The sequence below is a fragment of the Castor canadensis genome, chromosome 15 (assembly GCF_047511655.1).
Source record: "Castor canadensis chromosome 15, mCasCan1.hap1v2, whole genome shotgun sequence".
Lineage (NCBI taxonomy): Eukaryota > Metazoa > Chordata > Mammalia > Rodentia > Castoridae > Castor > Castor canadensis.
In genome coordinates, this window is record NC_133400.1 from 99,413,161 (window position 1) to 99,439,390 (window position 26,230).

Genomic DNA, 26,230 nt, shown 5'->3' on the forward strand with positions numbered 1-26,230 from the left:
GATTCTAACAATTCCAGATTTTTTGATAATTTGGAGAACATTGATCTGAGTTGAAATTTACCACTATTTTAATTCAAGAAAAGGACTTTTTTCAAGAATTTTGCAATGCAAAGTTAAAAATGACAATGTTTTTGTTTAAAACTTCTTTTAAAATACTTTAAGTTCTGGAAGGGGTAGGTGGTAAGGGAGGGTGGTAAGGGAGGGTGGGGGGAGGGGGCAGATATGACCCAAGCATTGTATGCACATATGAATAATAAAAAAAATGAAAAAAACCAAAAAAACAAAAAAATTTTTTTTAAGATCTATGAAGACATTTTAAAACTCTCTCTATACTTTTCATTGGTGCATTTCTTACAATCCATTCTTTACAGAAGACCTTGGGATATTTCTAGGTCATAAGTAGCACGGTTCCAAGAAGAGTGAGCACCAGAAAATAAAAAAACCAATAAAGGGACAAACACATACCACCATCTTTTCTTTAACACCCCAGCTTCCTCCTGGCTTGGTTCAGTTCTTGGACTCAAGTAACAGAAACAGTGTCTTGCTGCTTAAACAGAAGAGAATTTGTTGGAAGTCTCTTCAGGACTTTGTGGATCTGAGGCTCAGTTTGTATAGGGCAGGAACCATAGATGCCCAGTGTGGGAGTTGGCCAGGCCAAGGCAGTGACCTCAGGGACAGGCTGGACAACACCATCTTCCTGGGCTATTCCTTGGGGTCTGGAATCTTGCATTCACTTCTCACCCTCTTCACCTTACCTGTGCTTTGGGTGGGTCCAACAATGGGAATCATCCCCTTTGGATTCAGCAACAATAAGCAGCAAGGTGCTACTTCAACAGGGTCAAGGAGTCAATCAGCTAACAACAGCCCAACAAATGTCCTCTCTGCTTGTAGGATTCAGGTAAAGACTTCTTAAGTCATCTTGTGGGACAAGCATTTTTTATTCATCTGCTTTGTTGATACATACGTCACAGCACACAATTCATCCAGTGTGTGCAGGACCCTGGGGTATAGCACACTCACAGACTGCACCCCACACCACGTGCTAATTTTAAAACAAGTTCTTGGCTTTCAACATGGAAGACAAAGGATTCCATGATATTTGATCTTGGGAGGTAGGGTTGGAACCCCCTGTTCTGCAGGGCCGTTCTTCTCTGACCATGAGTTCCTCTTGCCTCATTCTTTATCCTTGAAGGCTCAGGAGGGCAGGAGCTCAGGGTCTGCCCAGCAGGCATGACCTGCTGACTTGGTGTGGCAAGGTGGCTGGTAGATCACTTGCACCCCTCAGGTCCCAAATAGGTATGTTCTGAAAGAAAAGGGAGGGCTGGGGACCGCTGGGAGTTTCTTGCCTCCTTCATCTGCATCAGAGGGAGGCCTGGGCTCCTCTTTGTCTTGGCTTGACTTTACCTGAAAAGGAGCCAATACAGAAAACCTTCTGCAGTTGAGATCTAGGTTGGCCTATAGGGCGCAGGCTATTCCTTGGATGAGCAGGCTGGATTCTGACTCCCAAAGCCACTGACAGGGTCATTAGCAGGAACTATTTGCTAGAATTGTCCCTTCGTGGGTCCCTGCCAGGTCTGTCGCAGACCCCTGTGTGTGTGTGTGTGTGTGTGTGTGTGTGTGTGTGTGTGTATGTTAGAGGTGTGGTTATAATCATTCTGGGAAGAAATCTGTCAACCCACTTCTCTCCCCGCCGCCACCTGAGGCTTATAATGTCTTTAAAGGAGTGCAGAGTTTTAACCTTTTTATTTCATACATTGTATCTTTTTAAAATATATGTAGTCATTTTTAGGCTTGCAATTCTGAGCATTAAGTTCACTCGTGTTGTTGTACAGCCACCACCTCCACCTCAGAACCTTCTCATCTCCCCAAACATTAAACACTAACTCCTCTCCCTGCTCCTCCCAGGTCCTGGCACCTGCCATTCTACTTTCTGTTACTGAATTTGACTATTCTGGGTGTCTGACACAAGCAGATTCACACAGTACTTGTCCTTTGTGTTTGGTTTGTTTCACATTGCATAATCACCTCAAGGTTCAACCATGTTGCAGCATGTCTCAGTGTCCCATTGTATGTATGGGTCCGACGCATTTTATCCAACCCTCCCTCCCTTCCTCCCTCATCTATCCTTCCATCCATCCATCCTTCCATCTGTCCATTCATCCTTTCATCAACCCATTCATCCATCCTTTCCTCCCTCCATCCTTCCATCAATCCTACCTCCATTCGCCCATCCCTCCCTTCCTCCATCCATCCTTCCGTCCATCCATCCATTCACCCACCCATCCATCCATCCATCCATCATCCACCCATCCATCCATCCATCCATCCACCCATCCATCCACCCATCCATCCATCCACCCATCCATCCACCCATCTATCATCCACCCATCCATCCACCCATCCATCCATCCACCCATCCATCAGCCACCCATCCATCCATCCACCCATCCATCCACCCAACCATCATCCACCCATCCATCCACCCACCCATCCACCCACCCATCCATCCACCCATCCATCCACCCATCCATCCATCCACCCATCCATCCACCCATCCATCCACCCATCCATCCACCCATCCATCCATCCACCCATCCATCCACCCATCCATCCACCCACCCACCCATCCATCCACCCATCCATCCACCCACCCATCCATCCATCCACCCATCCATCCATCCACCCATCCATCCATCCACCCACCCATCCACCCATCCATCCATCCACCCATCCATCCATCCACCCATCCATCCACCCATCCATCATCCACCCATCCATCCATCCACCCATCCATCATCCACCCATCCATCCACCCACCCATCCATCCACCCATCCATCCACCCATCCATCCATCCACCCATCCATCCACCCATCCATCCATCCACCCACCCATCCATCCACCCATCCATCCACCCACCCATCCATCCATCCACCCATCCATCAGCCACCCATCCATCCATCCACCCATCCATCCACCCAACCATCATCCACCCATCCATCCACCCACCCATCCACCCACCCATCCATCCACCCATCCATCCACCCATCCATCCACCCACCCATCCACCCACCCATCCACCCATCCATCCACCTATCCATCCATCCACCCATCCATCCACCCACCCATCCATCCACCCATCCATCCATCCACCCATCCATACACCCATCCATCCATCCATCCATCCACCCATCCATTCACCCATCCATCCACCCATCCATCCATCCATCCACCCATCCATCCACCCATCCATCCACCCATCCATCCACCCACCCATCCATCCACCCATCCATCCATCCACCCACCCATCCATCCACCCATCCATCCACCCACCCATCCATCCACCCACCCATCCATCCATCCACCTATCCATCCACCCATCCATCCATCCACCCATCCATCATCCACCCATCCATCCATCCACCCATCCATCCACCCATCCATCATCCACCCATCCATCCACCCACCCATCCACCCACCCATCCATCCACCCATCCATCCACCCATCCATCCATCCACCCATCCATCCATCCACCCATCCATCCACCCATCCATCCATCCATCCACCCATCCATCCACCCACCCATCCATCCACCCATCCATCCATCCACCCACCCATCCATCCACCCATCCATCCATCCACCCATCCATCCATCCACCCATCCATCCACCCATCCATCCATCCACCCATCCATCATCCACCCATCCATCCATCCACCCATCCATCCACCCATCCATCATCCACCCATCCATCCACCCACCCATCCACCCACCCATCCATCCACCCATCCATCCATCCACCCATCCATCCACCCACCCATCCACCCACCCATCCATCCACCCACCCATCCATCCACCCATCCATCCATCCATCCATCCATCCACCCATCCATCCATCCACCCATCCATCCACCCATCCATCCATCCACCCATCCATCCATCCACCCATCCATCCATCCACCCATCCATCCATCCATCCATCCATCCACCCATCCATCCACCCATCCACCCATCCATCCACCCATCCATCCATCCATCCATCCATCTATCCATCCCTCTATCCATTCATCCTTCCATCCACTCATCCCTTCCTCCCTCTCTGTCTTCCTTCCTCCTTCTGTCCTTGGTACTTGCACTTGGGCTGCTCCCACCCTAATGTTGCTACAAACACCACACGCAAATATCTCCCAGAGTCCTCACTTCCAATAAATTCTTTTGGATCCTCAACATCTTTTATGCCTGATGGGATGTGAAAACTTTATTCAGTGGTGGGGCTGTCCAACTTTTTCATGTGATGGCTTAATAAGGAGATATTTGCTGGGCTGGATTCAATGGTGGTGGAGGTAACTGGCCAGGACACTGGCCGTCTTGGGCAGGGAGCTTGCTCGGTACAACTGGGCTCTCCAGGCTTAGAGCTCATGCAGCAAAGGGAACCTGGAGTGGAGACTCTGTGGGAGTGGGCCATGGGCTGAAGTACCAATGGGCCTTGCCTCCTCTCTGCTCACACTCTGTCTCAGGCTGTGGCGCTGGTCACAGCTGCCTGGACTAGCATCTCACGTCACTGCAGTGGGCTGATCACATACTCTATAAAGCCAGTGTCAGGTTTGGACACCAGGGCAACAGGTAGTGACAGGGGTAAGCTACAGGACTGTGTGGGTCTAGGACCGGCACTACCACTTTGGGGAAGCTCTGGGAGACCAGCGTGGGCTGAGCTGAGAACCCATCTGGCAGGAAAAGAGAAGGAGGTGAGGATAGATGCTTTGAGGGTGAGGGAGGGTCTAAGGTTGCAGGGAGGAGGGATCGGCGGCCTTGAGTCTGTTTCTTGAGGCCTGTGACAGTTCTGCATTTCATTCCTATCAAAGTCCACTCTGTCATTAAAGTAAGTTACATTTCCTTGGGTAGCTGGGCAGGTTCACTTGCCTGCAAGGTGTGGGGAGACAGGTGTAGGCTGGGGATAGCCAGATGCTGTGGAGTGACAACGTGGGAAGTGACAACATAGCCACCTAGAGCACACTCACCGCTTCTTTTTCAAATGTTTTATTAATCTGTTTGGCCAAACAGGTAATGGAAACCGAGAATAATAATTTGCTAAAAAGTTTAGGTCATGAATGCCCCTTTCCTCCAGGAAATGAAAGACTCCATGGTAACAGAATGCACCATTGGCTTATGACAACTTTCAAAATAATGTTTCCATTTCATATGTAACAATGTAAACTTCAAAAATAGTAAACTCTAACCCCATCCCTCTTTACAGATCTATCACAGATAGAATTTTCTGGCAGACCTAAGTTGTGTGAGTAAACAGCCTGGTGCTTAAAAGTTTCATAAAAAGGTTTACAGATTCAGTAAATAATTTGTCGATCTTGGTCTTGAAGTAAAAGCTACCAGCAATTCCTCTCCCCCAGTCTACCTGATGTACACCTCCAACCGCCTTACATTTACATTGGTCACCAGCTTGTCACTTCTGTACACACACACATACATATATAGTTTTTGTTTCTAAAGATTTCTACATTTAAATTATAAGATGGCGCCAGTGACTTATAATGTCACCTCGCTTCACATAGGTAAAGACGAAAATTCTGTAGAAGGCACTGTAAATTCTCCTGCACGATCTTGTGAAGATTTGAGAAAGCAGGCCAGCTGGAGTTGGACTTCCCTTTCCTGGTACTCCATGTTTTTCATGTTCATTGTCCTCTTCTGCTCCACCTCCTCCCACCCCATCCCTCCACCCATCCATCCATCCATTCCTCTACCCATCCATCCTCCCATCCCTCCACCCATCCATCCATCCATTCCTCTACCCATCCATCCAGACTAACTGACAGCTATCTTTTGGTTCATTGAAATTCCTTAAAATTAAGAGTACAGCTCTGGTATAAAACAAAATATGACCTACTCTAGCTGAAAAGTAATCACAGTGTACAATGTCGTTTTCTGTTGGTGAGATTCAGAGCCTGGCCTGTCAAGCTCGCCTGTTGTCCAAACTGACCCATGCGAGGCTTCTGTTGACCCACTTTTACACCCACTGAAGATGCTCTGAGAGGTTCTTTTCTCCTCCGTGGTGAATCGTACCCTTAAGTGGAAGGTCTGATGTGGAAAGTGCAAGCATTTTGGACATGCCAATAAATACCATAGAACTTACCGCAGATTACCAAAACTGTACAGGTATGTACACCTTACCCAACTGAGGCTTCTCTGTCAGGAACAGACCTCTAAATCATACCGTGGGGCGTCCCCAGAGTCCCAGAGGGGGTGGCCTCAGCGCGCAAAGGACGGCCGGGCTCTTCTGCTCCTGCTCTGGGGACCAGAGCCCAGGTCCCCACCGCCCTCTGCTGTCTCCTCTTTCTTTCTCACTTTGAGGCGTGTGAGCAGCTTGATCAAGCAGACATCCCACTCCTCCGGCAGGAGCAGCAGCAGGAAGCCCAGGCCAATGATGATAATGGCGATGACCCGGACGCCATTGAAGACTATCTGGCTGGTATAGTGATCGACCACTGCGGGAGACAGAGCACGAGTTACTCAACAGCCGGAGCGCCTGCCTTGTCCAGCAGATCGGGGACCTCCTGGACCACAGAAGCCTCCTGGGCAGGACTTTGTGCTGGTGGGCTGGGGTTGCCTCTAGTAAGTCCCCTTGAACTTAAAACCTGTCTTCTGGGCAGCCTTGTACTTGTCTATCGCCTCCCAAAACAAATTCAGCACCTGAGTCTAGACACTGATTTGTGTCTGAGAGAAAAACGAGTGAGGGCAAGTTGGGGATATGTGTGCGGTTAGATGGAAATACAGCAAAGTTTAATTCTAGTCACCTCTGTGAGTCAGGATTCTGAAAAAAAGTGATTTATGTTTTTGGTACTTTTCACATTGTCTGTCATGACATACTTTATTTTTATAATTTTAAAACAGAATTTCACAATATACGCACGTGTATGAAGAGAAAACCTGACCTGGGTCTTTGAGGATAATGAAAATGAATCCTTTTATTTTTTGGCAGCACTGGGGCTTGAACTCAGGGCCTCATGCTTGCTAGGCAGGCGCTCTACCACTTGAGCCATTCTGCCAGCCAGTGGTGTTAATCGTGAGAGATTCTAAATCCTCTAGAGTCCTTACCTTCTACAGGGTTTGGTAACAGCCAGAGTCCCAGCTCATCCTAACAGGATTGGGTGAGGGGACAGAACAAGAGGCGGATTCAGGTCAGTCCCTAAAACTCCAGATTGCCGCTCTCCTAACAGCTGGAATAGTACTTTGAGCACTGGGCTGTTGCTGTGTCCTGCTCGCTCTCTCTCTCTCTGACTAGCCCAGCCCAAGCACATCTGCAGCCTCCCTCCACAGGGGAGAGAGCCCCTCTCTCATCCCTCCCAGGAGAGAGCCTTGCAGACCTTGCTCACTGACTGAACACCTGGGGGCTGCTCGTCTGCTGAGCTGTGGCTTGGGTCTGTCATCCAGCTCCCTCTCCTCATCCTCAAGGTCTCCCTGTCTCCTCCTTCCTCTCCCCTTCCAGACTCCATTTCCTCTAGCAGATGGGCAGAGACAGAGTGAGGGGAGCAAAGTTCAAACCAAAGATATTGTCAGTAGCCCTTTTGTGGAATGAAGGCACCTCTTTATCTTGTCAAAATTCAGAAATACTTTAGTTTTTTTGTCTGTTTGTTTGTTGTGCTGGGCTTTGAATTCAGGGCCTATACCTTGAACCACTCTACCAGCCCATTTTTTGTGTTGGGTGTTTTTGAGATAGGGTCTTGTGAATTATTTGCTGAGGCTGGCTTCAAACCATGATCCTCCTGATCTCTGCCTCCTGAGTAGCTAGGATTACAGGTGTGAGTCATCAGCGCCCAGCAGTGCTTTAGTTTTTAATCTCAGCAAAGCATTCTGTGAATTCACAGGTAGGACAGTCAACTCAGAGCCTCAGGAGAGTCCTGAAGGCCTCTGTCCTCCGATAGGGCTTGGGGTCATCTTTGACACATTCTCAACCTCTTGTGTGGCAGGTGAGCCTTGAGGAATGATTCTGAGTGACCTTGCAAACCCTGGCTCCAGGAGATGGTCATGTGAGTTTCTGTGGTTACTGGGACAGTGCTTTGGGCCATAACCATCACAACTCTAAAGGGATGTTGCACAGAACGTAGGGAAGTGATGGGACAGGTACTTTTCAGAAGCTTGAGCAGTCTGGGGCATTTTTGCCAGCTCTCCAGGGGCCTGGGGCCTCCTGTGCTTTGAAGAACCAACAAAGGCTGTTTCACTTCCTTCTCACATTGACCAAAACTGCACAGGCAGACCTGACCTTCAGTTGTGGGGCGAGGTAAAGGCCCAGTGAACTGAGGAGCAGCGACCACAGCAGCGACTCTGGAGTGTGTTGGACAGAGTTCAGTGTCCTGAGACCCTTTCAGGCCTCTCCACACTGCAGCCCCATGGCACCAGGAAGAGTCAGACCATGGTAAGGCAGATGGAGAGCCTGAGGGTGGCAGTGGTGAGGAGCCAAGACAGGGAAAGGCTCAGGAAGCTGAGGGCCACCATAGCAAGCAGAACCAGGGGCTGGACCCAGGAGGGGAGGCCAGAAAATAAGCTCCAAGAAAGCTTTGATGGAAGCAGCTCCAGAGCTCAGGGAGAGAATGTTTCTGGGTGGAAGAGGGTGGAGGGACTCACAAACCTGCCCTGGCTGAAGCAGGTACCCCAGAGGTCAGAATGAGGCCAGAGGATTCTGAGAAGAAAATCCAAAAATCAAAGCAGTATGAGCTTGGAAAGGGAAGGAGGTGAGAAGCAGGTGAAGAGCCTCCCTGCTGCATGTCAGCAACGGGACCCCAGGGCAAGACTAAGTAAGCTTCTAGGGTCTCTCGCTCCCTCACGTGAGGCAGAGGAAAGCAGCATCCATGCCTCTTAAAAGAGGTTGCCACATGCAAACTTCTCCACCAGAAAGACATTAGCAAAATTAACTTTTTTCCTGCCATATAATTTTCTACATCTATTAATTACAGTTGATGGGACTCACACAGCAGTTAAAGAATTGAGACAGCTTTAGACTTTCTGTGTCTTGAAGCAGCACACAGAAATCTATCCATTATGGAGAAAATATTGCATGGAACGAGCATCAGCATTTTCCCTACAGGATTTTTCTTTGCAGGAGATTACACATGCATTTTGTATCATGCACAATAAGAGTGTGTGAGTGTGTTTGTGAAACTGCGCAAGAGTGCGTGAAGGGTTGTGTGTGAGTGCTGTACATGTAGCGCATGTGTGTAATTACGTCTGTATGATTGTGTGGTTCGTGACACAGATATAGAAGGTTTACCTGCGTTCACAGGTACACTGAGGACGATTCCGAGAGACATCAGCGTGGGGTACGTAACAGCGATTCCAAAATTTAATACAATATTGAATGCTGAAATGAAGAATTTAGGACACAGGAGTTACTCATGACTTACCTGACCTATCCAAGTCCAGATTTTCTGTGGGGCTGGAGATAGGAGGTACAAAGAGTCTGTGACTTTGGGCTTCTTCCCAGGACATGAGGTTGGGATTAGGGACAATCCCAACCTTCTGACTGGTTAGGATTCTCTTGGCCCTGAGCTTTGGAGAAGGGGAAAGGGACCCAGAAAAGTGACCAGTGAGAAAGCACTTGAGTAAGGGACAAGGCCCATCTGCCAGCTCTGCTTTGGTCCATTGCTGGCCGAGCTCCTGGGATGGCTGCAGGGGCAGGAGCTTTGGGTTTTCAGAGGACCTCATCAACGGTGATGGTGACGAAGTGATTGGCAGTACTTACTGAACACCAACACACAGGTAATGTCCTAAGACCTCTCTGGGCATTAACTCGCCAGCTCCTCATCAACTATGATTTTTGAAGCCAATAGTCAACACATGAGGCTGTCAGTCCACTGTCTCAAGTGACAATGACCACGGCCATTCTTACCACACTGACCATGAGCTGGAAAGATTTTATAGATCACAAAGATCTTGAAATCCAGCAGGAACTTCGGGAGGGCAAAGAACACTGGTTTTCTTCTTTAGGACACAGGTTTCCAAAGAGTCTTGTGTCTGTCATTGTCTGCTGGGGGCTCTGGACAAGGTGGGTGCCACTTACTCAATAAGAGAACTGAAAATCCACAAAGGTTTCCCCATGGAATGTCACCGAAGGAGCTCCAGTATTCCACTTTGGTGAAGTAGAGGATGACAGGGATGCAGGTGATAAAGAGGATGTTGAACACGCCCAGGATGGACAGAAATAAGGCAGCTTCTCCGAACTTTGCACTGCCCAACAGAAGCTTGAACAGAACCTGTCGGAGAGAGGAGGGGGTGAGGGCGCACCTTGGACTCATCTGAGCCTGAGTGCTGCAGTGCCGGCATGGTGGAGCTGGGCTGCACCATGGGGTCCCAGTAGTTTTGATGTTACTTGATTGCTAGTGAAGGGTGATGGGCTTGACTGGCTCCTGTGTGCACACACTGACATGTCTGTGACACCACGCCAGAGAGTTACTGCCTACAGCATCTTCAGGAGTCATGGGTCTACACATGTGATATAGTTAAGTTCACGACACCACATCAATTGGAAATATCTGCCATGATCACACATCCCCCAGAATTGAGCCCTGGCCATCAGAAACACAGTTTAACAACCACTGCCACAAGTGAGGGCTTTGGTTGCCAAGACATTTTCTCTAAACAGAAGATGGAGGGATTTTGCTATTCTCTGCTCCATCCTGCCATTCCAGAAGTGGCATGGGTTTTAGTGGGTTGTACTAAACTTTAGTTCCCTGCACCTGTTCTTGTTTGCACATCACTCCAGGTGCTCAGAAGGACAGATGGAGAAGAACAAGGGTGCCTGGAAGGAAGGTCCAGAGGCTGGGCTGAGAGATGCCTCATGCAGCTTGGTCCTGCCCCATGCTTGGTGAGCTGGGGTCAGCGTGAGTCTCTGCAATGGGTCTGGCTATGCTGGTTGCCTCTTTGCCCAGCATTTCAGAATGCTTCAGACAACACCTATGCAGGTGTATGTGCAGGCAGTGCAGGAAGAAAAGGGCATAGCTTCTGGCTGTCTACCTTCAGTCACTCTGGACAGGTTTTGGGCAGGAGGGGAGATGGAGACAGAAACCAGAGTCAGGATATTGTGCTTGTGTGGGCTGTGTTTCCCACATTCTCCGATCCTCAGTGGCACAAGAGAACTCACTGGACGGTCGAGCATCATGTGGACTTTTGGTGTTTTCTGCATTTGGATAGTGGCTTTGAATATCAGAATGGTGTCAGACTATCACCTACTCTCTGTGAGGTGTTCCAGAGAAGGCAAAGGACACGTGTGTCTTTGTGGGTGGTGAGGGCACAGAGCTGATAGAAGATAGGAAGGTAAAATTATTTCACTTTCCCCAAACCATAAACATGGCGCTCACAGAGCTGGAGAAAAATGCTTTTTCTTATGCTTTTGAACAGTGCTTAATTTTCTGTTTCCTACTACCTGGCTACAAAAGGCTGCTGAGCCTCAAAGCTAAAATCTGTCACCCGCTGAGTCCTCCAAGTCAGTTTCTAGGCCTGAAGGCCTGACGACATTTGCAGTCTTTATTAGACATCTAAGGAGGAGAGAGGGAGGGGGGAAGCAAGGCACAAGAACAACCAGGAGCCTTGGGGAATTTGTGGTGACTTAAGTCCCTACCCCATGTGGGAATAAAAATTTGTTGCCTCTAGACATGTGTTATGCCAAAAATATGTTTAATCCCTATATAATAGCACTTGTACTTTTGTGTATTCACCCCATTAATGATGAGTGAATCACTAGCTGGTGGCCACAAAAACTGTGTGGTCAAAGATTTACAAGACAAAGCCAAGCTAGTTATCCGAGTCTTCACTCCTTGTGTAGATAAGGTGGGAACTTATCTTCACAAACCATGGGCTCCATCCTTCTCTAGCGCCCACCAAACACTGATCTCAAATGCTACAGACACAGGGCTGAGCGCTGATGGAAAGGTCCCTTGGCCAAAGCCAAGGGCAGCTGCTCTCCTGGGCCCTGCCCTTGGTGCTGTCCACCTGCCGGGTGTGAACTGAACACACCTGCTCTTCTCAAAGCACAGGGGCCATGTGGAGCTGCCTGAAGTGAAGGGCCAGCTCCAGGGACCTGCTGCTCCTGCTGAGTGATGGGGCCAGCTCAGAAAACCCGCTCTCCATATACATGCACATACCTTGTAGAGGGCGGACATGGACGCGGAGCCCACCACCAGGGCTATGCCGATGACCGAGTGGCTGTGGAAGCCATCGGCATAGGTCATCATCACGATGCCAGCAATGGCAAGGATGGCAGCCACGATCTGCATGGGGGAGGGAAGGAACGGTGTCAGGCAGCAGGAGGAACTTGGAGGGGCCAGGTGGCCAGGTGAGGGAGGACGTTGGTGGGGTTCCACTGGGTGTGGGAAGTGGTGTCTCCCAGGCCTCCTGGGGGCACAGGCAGAGGTGGCTGCATGGTTCCTGTGGCTGCACGGAGCCAAGCTTGGCATGACTGAGGAACGGGAGGCGGGGGCAGCTTGGCTTAGCCTCAGGCCATAGGTTGGGCTGGTCACTGTGAGTCTCAGAAGTTTGTGATCATTCAGCCACAGGTTACTGGTTCACGACCAGACTCGGGGGACAGGCTCATGGCTGGCCCTGGGAACTACCCTAGTTTTCCCTCAGCCTTCCGAAAGTATCTCATGTGACCTTGCTTTTATGTTTTCTTTTCTTCTTCCTTTTTTTTTTTCTGCAGTTGTGGGGTTTGAACTCAAGGCCTCACACTTGCTAGGCAAGCTCTCTACCACCTGAGCCACACCCCAGCCTTTTCTACTTCTAGGTTATTCTTCAGATAGGATCTTGTGCTTTTTTTGCCAAGGCCAGCAGAGGATGGAGATCTCCTATTTATGTCTCCTAAGTAGCTGGGATGACAGGCATGCACCACCATGTCAGTTTATTGATTGAGATAGGGTCTCACTAACTTTTTTCTGGGCTGGCCTTGAACTGAGATCCTCCAAATCTCTGCCTCCCAAGTAGCTGGAATTACCAGGCATGAACCACTGCGCCTGGCTGCTTTTATGCTTTCTTATCTCAACAGGGGGCACACAGTGGTGATAGCAGATCATGTCCCCATTTCACATGCCAGCAGAAGCCAGGCAGGGCTACAAACAGCATCCTGACCTGGAGGTGAAGCCTCCTTTCCTTAGTGGCTGTCTGTCCTCCTCTCCCTTCCAGGACTTCTCTCCTGGCTAGACAGAGGCTTCCTGGATTGAGACACACTGGGACAGCATTTCCAAGAATAAGAGCTCAGCATGCAGGGCAAGCGGAAAGACCAACCTGAGGCAGCCACAGAACTGCACAATGTCAGGTGCGGGGTGTGCATGCTGTCAGCCTCAGTGGAACAACTGTGTGCCGTCAAGTTTCAGCCAGAGTTCACCAAGAGACTCATCCCTGTGACGGATCATTCGAAATTGACAGCTGTCTAAATCATCACATAGCTAAGATTTCCTGGGTGGTCCTCAGAGAAGGGTTTTCTATATATTTCCTCATTTTATCCTCCAAGTAGGACATTGCCATTCATGTCATTTTATAGGCATGGCAAGGTAGGCTCACAGAGATTAAGTAATTTGCCCAAAGTCACACAGATGCATCTGGAAGGGAAGGACACAGACTTCAGGTGTGACTGGCTGCAGAGCTTGTAATCAGTGCAAACGGGAATGTCTGGCTCACAGAGGAGGCTGTTGGCAGCCGTGCTCTGGAAATTGAATTGAGGCTTCCCTGCAGTTTGCCTGTTCAGTCTTTAGGTTAGTGAAAGGTAACATGGCTGACTCTCACACGGTGTACCTGAGTCACACACTTCTTCTGCACACTTGGTGCAATATTCCCATATTGCTACATTTGCCCATGAAACAGGGGCCCTGGAGAGCAGCTGACTCATGCACCAGACAAGCCAGCTCTCATCTGCCTGCCAGCTTAGTAGTTCACTTGTGCTTAGCCTACTTTGCCCTGCATGGCAAATATTCAAATGCTACATGAACAGGGTGCAGTTCTTCAACCCAGAAAGAAGGAGGGATAGCAAGACAGTGACTGACTCCTCCCCAGAAGAACAAGGCAGTGGCAGGCGAAAACACAGGAGGGAAACGGATGACTTCTGCCCCATAGCATGTGTGCAAAGATGCTGCTTGAAACAGGTGTTAGAGACCTGGTGAGGAAGAACTCGGAAAAGAAAGAAGGGATGGGGTCGGGAAAGAGCCAAATTTCAAATCATTTGTGGCAACTCCAAATGTCCTTGACCTTCCCAAACTCAAGCTAAAGTCTGAGAAGACGAAGGAGAATGGGTTATCTTTTCCCAAAGACTTGCAGGGCACATTTCAACCTCTGCCTCTGTCTTAGCTGTTGACTAAGTAATGAGCACCCAGGAGCTCCGCTGGGTCAGAAGAGCGTGGGAGGAGCTGAAGGGGTCCAAAGGGAGAGGATGTGACCACCCAGCCCAAGAAGCCACAGGGCTTGGACAGGCAGCATCAGGGACAGTGACCTCCTGGGGTTCCCAGCACAAGCCACAGGGTGTGTGGACAGCAGCCCTGCTGAGATGCAAGGTGTGCTGGCAGTGCCTGCCTCACTCTGAGCAAAGGCTCAGAGCCTAAGTTCTTCCTCCAGTCAGAAGACTCCAGCTCTGCGAGGAAGGACGTGCCAGTTTTACACTTGCACCCTAACAGGTCTAAGTCTCTTGGTTCTCATGTGCAAATATTCCCCTACTTCCCAACCACCACAAACTCTGGAAGACTGGTCAAGTTCATCCTGTGATTTCACACACTGCACACGACTTCTCCACTCTGTGTTCCCAGGAGGTGCTGAGTCTGCGTGAAGTGAGGACAAGGCACTTCCCGCTTTGCCCACGACCTTCTGGGCTCACACCTTCCTGTCCTCTACTGAACTATACCAAGACACGGGCTGATGCCTAACAGAGGCCCTGAGACAAGAGCAGTGAGAGCTGCCACCTCTTCCTCTAGGGGGCCATGAACTGGAGACAGGAAAGAGACACACGCTGGATGCTGCCACCGACTCTCTTCAAGGTGTCTCACCGTGGTGGCTGTGAGGCCTGTCAGCTGGGAGCTGGGATCTGCGCCCCAGCATCTCAATGCTAGCAGACTGCTGCTTACTCTAGGCTGGGCGGAGAGGGGAGGTGAGAGCCCCTGAGCCTTCAGGAGGACACAGGAGGTGGGCATACAGTCTACTCACCATTCAGATCAGGGCTGTCCCCACCCTTCGCTCCCCAGTCTTGCTAAAAAAAGTGGCAGGCTGCATTTCTCTGCCACCGAACCTGTTCGCAGCAGATTGTTTAATTTTTCTGTTTGGAGCAGTTTGCAAGAAGGGAAGAACAGAGTGATTTTTAAGTTCTCTTCCCCAGTGCTGCCCTCCTGGCTCCTCGTGCACCATTCTCTACCCACAGAAGGAGTGTTAGCATCGGGGGGAAGTGAGGGACGTCCTGGTCCACCCCTGCTCTCTACCCCATGTCCTGATCTCCCCCCATGCTGGACTCAGGTTGCCTCCCCACCTTGCAGAAAGGAGAGGCAATCAGGCGCTGTCCAGGTTTTGGTCCCCATGGAAACATGGAGCACAGTTTGATTCTTGAAAACAACAGCTGAAATCTGGTTGAGAGGGGAACTGAGCTTGCTAAAAGTCCCTGATCTTCAAGATACACTTCTGGGGCTCCAGGCCCATGTGGAAAACTCTCGGCTGCCTTCTTGCTCCATCCCGGTCCCTCATGGCTTGAAAGCCTCACCACGATGTGATGTGAGCTCACCAAGGGCTCCGAACAATGGAGGCTCCCATCCCCCACTGCCTTCTGACCAAGGCTAGGGTGTCGCAGGGAGTCAGATCATAGCTGGGGGGGGGGGGCTCTGTGCCCCCGAGCTCTGCCTGTCTTTGACACACAAAACTGCCTCCCTAAGTGTTCGCCAGCCTCTGACACTGTCAAAAGAATCGCACTGGTCTATCCACCTCCCCTAATTGCGAAGGAACACACTGAGAAAAGTCAACATCTGCTGAGCTCCATGAGCCCGACACGCATCAGCTTATATTTCTGTCAGTGCTCATGACTGCCCGCTCTAAAGACCAGGTAAACAAAGGCTCAGTCTCCTATTCAAGAGCAGAGCTAAGACTCAGTCTCCCCACTTGACTGTAGCCTCAGCACAACGGCCACTGCTTAAGAACCTCTGGCCCTGGGCACAGAAAAGGCACAGGTAAACGGAGAGCCAAGGCCAGCTCAGGTCATTCGTACAGATGCCTCAGCAGCCTCTAACCCTTCTGTGCTGTGAGTGGCTGGGACCTCCCCAGCACCGTAAGGTTGGATCTGAACACCTGACTTTGACCTGCCTGTGCTCTCCAACAGCTGAGGCTGGTCATCTAAGTTGCTGTCCTCCTCAAATCATGAGTCTCCTGTGCAATTCACCCCCCACCCCTCACCTGCACAGCTGACTCCCAGGCTTTATGCTCAGCCCCCCACCCCCGCAGGTGGAAACCATATCAATGCCTTCAGTTTTTAGAAATTCCCAGAGCTATGAACACAAGTCTGCATGCAGGCTGAGAACCTTGTACAGTTAGGTATTGCCTTGGACCTAAACCTCCACTGGAAACATTCAGTGTCACAGCGGTTGCCCACTCTCTGGGCTCTGGAAGAGGAAAGGCGGGAAATTCCCCGTAGTCTGCAGCAGGAGGGTGATAGATGGCCGACCATGTGCTCCCAACAGGAGACCATGACTGCATCCCATCACCCATGACACGGACCTTCACTTAGTGTCAGCCTAGTGCCAAAGGGCATCAGCACAAAACTGCAGGGTGCAGGGGTCAGCAGAGACCATATAGGTCAAGCAGCCACGTGGGCAGACAGTGTCGTGGCGCCTGCTTGAAACCATGAGAAGATCTGAAAGGATGGCTGAGTCTGGGAGAGCCTCGAGGTTTTCCACACCTCCTTCTCTTAACCTCAAATCCATTCTGTTTTCCTCTGCTAGATGCACAATTAACCTTGAAGCTCTCTCCCGTAACAAGGTCTCATTTGGAACTTGCTTGAGAGAATCATGCCCCAAAGGCCATGAATTTGCAGGGGTTTTGCACGGAAATAGTGTCAGGAAGGGCCCAATGGGTGGCAGAAGCTCTGGGACTTCTGAGCCTTTGCCCTCGCCTCAGGCGAGCCCGGGTGAGTGGCTGCGGTCCCCGCTGAAGGCTTTTCTGGGTGGCAGCCCAGGGAGTGAGTGTTTATTCCAAAATTAACACTATGCCTCAAAACAAATTCTCCCCCTGCTGCAAGCTAAAAATACGAGCCAGCAGTTGCCTCATGTCCCCACTGCTGTCTGAGTAACGAGGTGGGTGTGAACCCACTCTTAGGTGGGCTCCCAGGACAATGAGGCAAGGACAGAAATGAGGGCCTGGACTTGGCTTCCCAGCCCCTCCTCCCCCCACTGGCTGCCAGCAGGGCTGGCTTTAATGGGGTGCTCATTGCTGGGCTTCTAGCACCCAGGCAGGAGAGAGAAAGCCATGGGCTGTCACCACAAAAGCCCCAGTGCTGTGGTCAACGCACTTTCTGAACTGGTTTGTGGCAAGGGGACGATGGACAGTAGCAGCTCCTGGTCACCAGAGGGAGCTAGGCAGAAGCCACTAGGATTCTGTTCTAGTAAACACCACCTGCGCTTTCTATCCAGGACGTCTCTGCATATGTCACCTGGTGTTATCATGCTTCATACAACCGTCGTGAAGTCTGACTAGCGTGGAATATCACTAAGTCTCTCTTGCAAACGGAGCAGCACAACGGATGTCATTCCTCTTGCCCTTCTGTGGCAAGAAGGGAGGGGCTCTATCGACACAGATCAGACTCAGCACAAGTGTGTCTGGCTCACTCAGGCTGGGGCACACGGTCCAGGCAAAGCACCACGATCCACAAGCACACAAGCAGACACCCAACGATCCTTAGGGTCTCTGTCCTAACCAGCGAGCGGCAGTATCGGCAGAAAGTTCCAGGCTGCAGGGCACAGTGACACATGGAAAGCCACCATGGAAAGGGGTGAGCAGGCAGGAGTGGGGCCCATGTCACTCCCTGGCTGGGTCCCCGCCTGGCACACACTTTAGGGAATGCTTGTTGAAATGCTTGAAATGAAAGGTGCTTTAATGAACACTTGTCAAGTATGGTTTGCAAGCAAGAAGGTTTACGAGGCAAGCCAAGAATGAGCCCTCTGCAGGCTCCTTTCCTGCTGCAAGTCAGGACCGCGGTTAGCAGCTGACACGCACGTCCAGCACAGGGAGCTAAGCAAGCCAGTGGCAGGTTTGGTGGCCATGAGCGAGTGAGGGAGGAAGACAGATAATAAGGAACTTACCCTCACTCCCATGAACCTGTCCCTGAGAACGATCCATGAGAGCAAGAACACAAACGCTTTGTTGCAGCAGAACAACACGGAGACATCCGTAGTGTTTATTTTCTTTATTGCGTGTAAGTACAGGTAGTTTGTGAGTGTCCAAAGAACACCGAAAGGGGCTGCCTTGGTAAAAAACACCTTCAAAGTCAAGCCATCATCTCCAAAAAATCGACAGCATTCCCTGGAACAAGGAGAGAGAGGCAGTGTATTACTGTCTTGGGCAGTGGTTTAATTTTTTAAAAGAAAATATAGGGAAAGGGCAGGGCGTCTTACCTGTCCTTCCCAGTGGACACTTAATACAAAACCTCCTGGACCGCTTGGTCCAATTGAACTGAACTGATGCCATACACTGTCCTTCTGTCTGTGTTAACTTTAGAGCCAGTGGTGTTACATGGAAGGTATATCAGGATTTTCTGACCTGAAAGCCCAATTCTGCGGTGACTGACTAAGGGATTCTGTCATTCACCGAGAAGAAAAGGAAGTCATAGACCTTTCTGTTGGGAGGCAGGGTGGAGAAGGATGGATATTTAAAACAATTTGCTCCCAATTGGAGTTGTCTTTGTGGTTAGGCACTTCTTGGGCACACTGAATACATTTTGGCTGTGATAAAAATAGTGTTAACTACTGGCATTTTCTCTGGGAGGTCACCTTTAGAGAGCTGTTCCACCATGTGGAAGTTCCCCATCTCCACATCTCTGAGCACTCACCCAGCCCAGGAGGGGCAGATAGAACCAGGAGATCAGAAACATAAGAGGAAAAACCTGTGGAAGAAAGTTTCCAAGCTATTCAGATTCTCCGGGGAAGGGTCGCTGGTGTTTAAAAAGAGTTTAAGGAAAGAGAAGCCAGTCTCCCCCCACCTTGCAGAAGAAGCCAGAAGGAGATCACAGGGGTCACACATGGCAAAGCCTGTGGAGGGGCCTGGTCTAAGGACAGCACCTGCTTAGCAGAGTGAAGGTCACTGCTCTGGTGAGGCCTGACAAGCCAGGTGAGGATGTGGACGACTGAGCAGGCAGTAGCCCCAGAGGGGTCCTTGTCCATGCTGAGAGATATGGTGCAGCTCGGCCACAGTGAGCGAAGGCAGCCAGAGAGGAAGGGAGTCAGCCCGTTAGCAGCTTAGAAACAGACCTAGGCCTAACCAAACCACCGTGAGAGCGAACCGAGAGGCATCGGTAGAACAGTCTGGTGAGGAACACTTCACGTTAAAATCCAGCATAAAAAGTGAAGATTAAAACAGGTCAAAGGGATTTGGTGAGATTTAAATTTTAACTCTATCATTTGTTCTCATTAATCTAAAACGTGATCTGTACTTTTTATTATTCAACCATGGGATGTCCACAGAAGCAGAAAAGGCATTAGAGCAGGGAGAGCATCGGGAAGACAGAAGAGAGAAACGCACTTACCGTTTGTGGAACATGGCACACCTGCCACCCACACTGTACTCAGTCCTGGGCTGCTTCTCAAAGCAAGCAGCCCAGGGAAACCGCTCAGGCCACTAGGTTGTCATTGAGCCCATTCACCTGAATGGCTTCCTTTTCGTCTGGATGTAGACGCAGCCCTCCTGTAGCGGATAGGCGGATGTTTCTGTTTGCTGTGAAAGGTTCATCCAGCATCTCAGCTGCGTTTAGAATGGGATTTTTCTCAATCCCCTAACGAGACCAAACGGACTGGCACCCTGCTGGGCCAGCCAGTCTTGTGCTGCTTTAGGACCAAAGAATGAGCACAAGATGGATGACCCATGTATGACCTAGAGGGCAACACGGCCCAAGAGAGGTCCTGAGCACAGGTCTGCCTCTGCCATGTCCTCTTCTTGGTATACAAAGACTAGAGTGCAGTAGATTTGCTCTGGATGGACTTCCATGGAACCGAGGAGTGAAATGCCTTCGTTCCTTCCTCTCACAATGCCCGTGCCCGGTGAAAGGTCTGAGTCTGACCTTACTCTCTTAGCACACCTAAGGCTTTTAGATCCTACCAACTGAGTCACAGGGCACCAAGACTTACACTTGTTTACAATCCTGTCTGTGCTGGTTGTTTCTGGGTATTTCAGTTGCATAATTTAAATATTTCATAAATCACCAGGTATGGTGGTACATGTCTGTAATTCCAGCTACTTGGGAGGCAGAGGCAGGAGGATCACAAGTTTGAGGTCAGCCCAGGCAAAGGTAATGGTGAGACCCTGTCTCAAATACACAGGAAGGGGGCAAACCGCCTGCCTACCCTGTGAGAGGCCTAGGGTTCAAACCCCAGCAATGCAAAAAAAACCAAACAAACCCATAAACCAATAAAATATGAGTGGGAAAATAAAGTTTTTTTCCCCTATGAAATCTACATTGAGAGCTTCAAAGAAGACTAAATAAAAACAAGTGCTGAAATATTGCTATTAAGTTATATAAAGAAATGTAAAAGATAGGACAGACAATAGAAATCTGAGTTCTGCACTCCTGCTATTTAGCAAACACTTTTGTTCCTGCTGCTCTTTAAAGAATCCCCACTGTGACTCCTGGAAGTTTAGGGAGAATACTCAAACCAGGTCAGGGGAATAGGTGGCCACCTTGCAAATGGTCTCACGGGGAACAGGTAATCTAGCTTCATCCAGAACTGCACCCCAAATCCCTTCTGAAATAGCATTTTTTGTCTTGACCCATACTGGGACATGTGCACGGGGGCCACTGATTACAGCTCGTGGGATTCACATGTGCTATCACTCAGCAAAGGCCACTCCTAAAAACCACCCAGCACCCCCACCTGCCCTACAGTGTCTAAATTCCCACCCAAACCAAGGCACCTGCACTCTTAAGCTCTAGGTGCTTTTCTTAAGCGTCTCTTGCAGAGCTCACATGGTCTTTCCTTGAGCAGTGAACTTTCTTGCTTTTCTTGCTCTCTCTCTTTCTCTCTCTCCCTCACAGTAAGACTGCTACTCCTGTGCAATGTGTCTCCATCCAGCTCTTTGCTGGGGATGTGAAGGGTCTGAGGTCTTCTGGACCTGGGTTTCCCGAGACCACCCACCAATTACAGTGGCCTCAGGATAGTTTTTAATTTAATTCAAATCAGAAGGACTCGTTTAGTACTTGTTATGTTTTCAACTCTAGACAGAGCACTGGCACTGATAAGGACAAGGCAAGCTTCTTAAACTAAGTAAGCTTTCTTTTTTTTAATTAAGAAACTTTCTCAATTTTTTTTTTGTGATTTTTTCCTACTTTTTCCTTGTTTTCTCTTTCTGGGGGTTCTTGTGGTTTGATATTGGACTTCCTGGTTTGATCTAGTTATTTTTGAAGACAGGCTCTCGCTCTGTAACCCAGACTGGCCTTGGACTTGAAGGGATGCTCCTACTTCAGCCTCCCAAGTGCCGGCATTACAGACAGGCCCCTCAGGCCTGCTTGATCTTGTCATTTTATCTGCTCTTTCCTTTTACATTTCCCTCTCTCTCAGTCTCATTTTGTGGAGATTATCTTGAATTTACATTCAAAATCTTCTATTAAAAATTTAAATTTAGACTCATATGGTTATCTTATATTTAATTTCCAAGAGCAGTTTTTGATCTTGAGAGGGTTGTGGACAACCAGAAAGCTACGACTGATCCCGTGGTAGGAAGCAAGGCCAGCCTAAATATAACAGCCCATTAGTGGTGCAGAAGATAATAGTACCAGGGAATTACTGCCCAATGTAGTGCTAGGTTGATTGGATCAGGTCTCATTGAAAGACAGAGATTGTGAATTGAGCTTTGAAGGATAGACAGGATTTATACAGATGGAGGGAGAGAGAAGAGAAGAAACTGTCTATGAGTTAAATGGCTGTAAGAAGAGTATTATCTTGGAAATTTAAATATAGTATAAACAAATTCAAAAAATTAATAGAAGACTTGAATATAAATAATCCTCCATAAAATATGAGAGCGAGAGACAGAAAGAGAGAGAGAGAGCAAATTAGAAGTTCAAACTAGAAATTTCAATATTGAACTAAAAGAAGCCACCAAGCATAGTAACACATGTCTGTAATTCCAGCTACCCTGGGAAGCATAAATATGACAATCGTAGCTCCAGGCTGATCTGGGCATAAAGTGAGACTCTATCTCAAAAAACAAGGAACACAGAAAGGGCTGGCAGAGTGGCTCCAGTGGTAGAGCATCTGCCTAGCAAGCATGGGCCCTGAGTTCAATCCCTAAGTACCACAAAAAAAAGAAGATACATAGAGGCAGACAGACCAACAGACAGACACACAGAGACCGACACACAGACAGAGATAGAGACAGGTGAAGGGACAGAAAGTAATACTGGGACCAAACATCTCAACAACAATGATGGAGGCCACATAACCATAGCCCAATGCCTTTGCACTTTGGGAAAAAAATTTCCAGCCAGAGTTCTATAGCCAGTCAACCATCAATCCCACTTTAAAGTAGAATAAGGATATTTTCAAGGTGCAGTGCTGGACAAGATGTCCTCTCCAGCCACTGGAGGACACATGGCACCAACAGAAGGTACCAAACACCAGATGCTGGTGGCTCACGCCTGTAATCCTAGCAACTCAAGAGGTAGAGATCAGGAGGATCTCAGTTGGAAGGCAGCCCTGGGAAAATAGTTTTCAACACCCTGTCTTGAAAATCCCATCACAAAAAAAGGTTGGCGGAGTGGTTCAAGTGGTAAAGCGCTTGCTTAGCAAGTGTGAGGCCCTGAGTTCAAAACTCCAGTACTGCAAAAAAGAAAAAAGTGCCAATCAAGGAATCAGCAGTATGGTAGCAGTGGGTGGAAAAGAGGAAGAATCTCTGGCAGGATGTTCTGTGGCCAACTAGGGACTGTGACAGGCTATGGGAGGGCCTCTCTAGGAAGTCCTGTTAACCGAGCAAGAACAGGGAAAACATTGGTAGGTTTTTGAGACATTGAAATAGTTAGAAAAACAGCAATCATTAAACAGAACTCCAGGTGAACAGGTAAATAGCATCGTTGGCAGGAGAAACGAGGGGTCGTTCAGACCCCCATGCCAATGGCTAATTCCCAAAGGTACATTTTGGGGCAAACCTCAGACACCGTGGACTGTCCCTCCCTGGAATGCCCTCGTGGCTCCAACCTGGCACGCTCCCCTGTGGGTCCTCCCACCTCCTGTGCCTCCCAGACTTTCTCCACAAGTCCTCCCCAGCGTTTTCCAGGTTCTCTCTAGCTCCTCTCTCTACCTGATGAAGTCATGGAGCAATTTCACCCAAGCCATGGTGTCAAAGCCCAGCTGCTTGTTCTTTAGTCAGTCTGATGCCACCTTTGTCTTGGGCATTCCAGGACACCTCAAATCTGTCCTTCCCAAATGAACCCCACACCTCAGTCCTCACCCCACACACGGTACCTCGCTCCACTCGTGCTCCTACCCAGACTGGGTGCCTGGGAGTCACTCTGAACTCCTTCTCCTTCTTCACATCTAATTCCTCACCAAGGCCTGAGAGGTCTTCTCTCAAATGTCCCTCCTCACGGCCACCACACTGCCACCGGAGTCTCGGGCAGTCTGCATTTCCAGATGAGGATGATGGATGTCACTCAGACGGATTAAATTATTTCAGAATAAACGGAGGATTTTCCACAATATCACAGCCCCTCACTGGAGACACCATCCCATCACTCGACATTCACAAATCCTCACTGCTTTCCCCGCAGTGTTTCTTTCACCCACTAGGGTGAATACTGTCACCGGCCCGGCCGTCCTAGGTCTTGGCCTCCTGGAACTGATATTGTGATCCTTGTTTAACCTAAGATCTGGAAGAGTCACAGGATTTGATGTTTTATGCATAAGTGAAGCATAAATTATACTTAATTTTGTTATTGCAAATTTGCATTCAAATATAACAGTGCGGTATTTAAAGCCTTTTTCACACCATTCTTATGCTTAGCTGAGTGTCTAGCCAAAGGTTTATTTCTCTCTCTCTCCTTCTTAAAAAATTCTTTAAAAATTGTAATTGTGGCAAAATATGTCTAACAAAAATTTACTGTCTTAAGCATGTAACATCTGTGTTGTTGGAAACCAATCTTGCAAAATTGAAAGTCTATACCAGTTAAACAACACCTCCCCTCCCCCCAGACTACAAACCCGCCATCCTGTATTTCGCCTCTATGAATTTGACTACTCTAGGTGTCTCATATAAATGGAATTTTACAGCATTTGTCTTCTTGTGACTTGCTTACTTCAAAGTTCAGCCACTTTGGAGCCTGTGTCAGATTCCCTTCCTTTTTAAGGCCGAATACTATTCTGCTGTATGGATAAACCACATTTTGTTTATTTATTCATCCACTGACTGACCCTAGGTTGATTCCACTTTGACTACCGTGAATAATGCTGTGAGGAATAGCTCTTTGAGAACCAGTCCTCAATTTTTATATGTACATCCCAAAGTAGAGCTGCTGAATCATGCAGTAAACCTGCCACACTCTTTCCACAGCAGCTGGGCCATTTTACACCCTCCCTATGATGTGCATGGCTCCGATCTTTCCACATCCTTGCTTTCTAAATTTGATTGAAGCTATCGTTACGGGTTTGAGTTGGCTCTCCCTAATCATTAGTGACCTTTGGCATCTTTCACGGAGTTTGTAGTCATTTACATATCGTCCTTGGAGAAATACCTATTCAAGCCCTTCACCCATTTTTTTTTTTTGAGCTTGGGATGGAATTTAGGGCCTTGTACATGCCAGGCTTGAGCTCTGCCTCAGAGTTGCATCCCCAGCCCTTGTTTTAGGAGGACAGACTTGCTGTGTAGCCCAAGCTGACCTCAGGGTCATGATTTGCCTGTCTCGGCCTCCTGAGCGCTGAGACTACAGTCATGAGCCACCATGTCCAGCTCCTTTGCCCACTCTTAAATTGCTTTTGTTGATGTCGCTCAGTTGTAGGAGTTTATGTATTCTGCATATTAACCCCTTCTCAGGTATATGACTTGAAAATACTTTCTATTAATAGGTTGCCTTTCTTTATGGTTTTGTCCTTTAATGAACAAAGGTTTAAATTTTGATGTAATCTAATTTGTCTAGTTTTACTTTTTTTGCTTGTGCTTTTGGGGGTAATATCTGAGAAGTCATTGCTAAATACAGTATCAGGAATAGCTCTTATGTTCAGATCTTTGGTCCATTTTGGTGGGAGTGGGGCTTGAACTCAAGGCTTTGCACCTGCAAAGCAGGTGCTCTACCACCTGAGCCACGCCTCCAGTCCATTTTGCTCTGGTTATCGTGGAAATCAGGTCTTGCAAACTATTTGCCCGGGCTGGTTACGAACATTGATCCTCCCATCTCAGTAGCAGGAATGACAGGCGTGAGCCACGGCGCCCACCTCACAATTTACTCTTTTTAGAGCTCTTCACTCCTTCCTGAACTGTCGGTCTTCTTTCTGAGACCATTCCGTCTGCCAGAAGAGTGAAGTGTTTCTTCTGGTGCGGGTCTGCCTTCACGAAAACATCTTGACTTTCTCCTCTCTTCTTAAAGGGCATTTTCACTGGGCTTGGATGTCCAGGTTGACATATTCTCTCTGCCTCTTGAAGGGACCGCCATTTTCTTCTGGCTTCCAGTTTTTCTGTTGAAAAGTCAGTTGAAAAATTCTTATTTTTGCTCTTTGGATGACTACACACCTCTTTTATTTGGCTTCTTCTTCTTTTTTCTCTCTTTAAACATTTTGCATCTTCTCTGTTTCAGTAGATTTGTTGTGATGGGCCCTAAGAACATGGGGCTTAGAAACCCTCCTGAGGGGCTGGCAGAGTGGCTCAAGTGGTAGAGCGTCTGCCTAGCAAGCATGAGGCACTGAGTTCAAACCCCGGTGCACCTTTCATAGCTTTGGAAAAATTCTGTCTCCTCTCTATTCCCGGGACTCCAGTTTTACAGAGACCCAAACCTTTCACCGTGCTCCATATGTGTCTTATGTGTTTAAA

At 49.0% G+C, this 26,230-nt stretch overlaps 1 protein-coding gene and 1 non-coding gene across 3 annotated transcripts in view; both read right to left on the bottom strand.

The window, feature by feature from the left end:
• Nucleotides 1–4,053: 4,053 nt before the first annotated feature.
• The window catches only part of Slc35f3 (solute carrier family 35 member F3), a 273,940-nt gene continuing 251,763 nt past the window's right edge, over nt 4,054–26,230 (bottom strand). Inside the window, exons 4-8 of one of the 2 annotated variants that reach the window (XM_074056852.1) lie at nt 18,310–18,529; nt 12,145–12,270; nt 10,065–10,257; nt 9,276–9,365; nt 4,054–6,495 (exon numbers count right to left, since the gene is read on the bottom strand). In XM_074056852.1, the coding sequence (XP_073912953.1) occupies nt 6,260–6,495; nt 9,276–9,365; nt 10,065–10,257; nt 12,145–12,270; nt 18,310–18,529 (865 nt within the window). In that variant the 3' untranslated portion in view covers nt 4,054–6,259. The remainder of the gene's footprint in view (nt 6,496–9,275; nt 9,366–10,064; nt 10,258–12,144; nt 12,271–18,309; nt 18,530–26,230) is intronic. The other variant, XM_020153764.2, reaches the window with a different exon arrangement.
• On the bottom strand, nt 6,984–7,056 carry Trnaa-agc (transfer RNA alanine (anticodon AGC)). The gene has a single exon. It is a non-coding gene; the product is annotated as a tRNA-Ala (tRNA).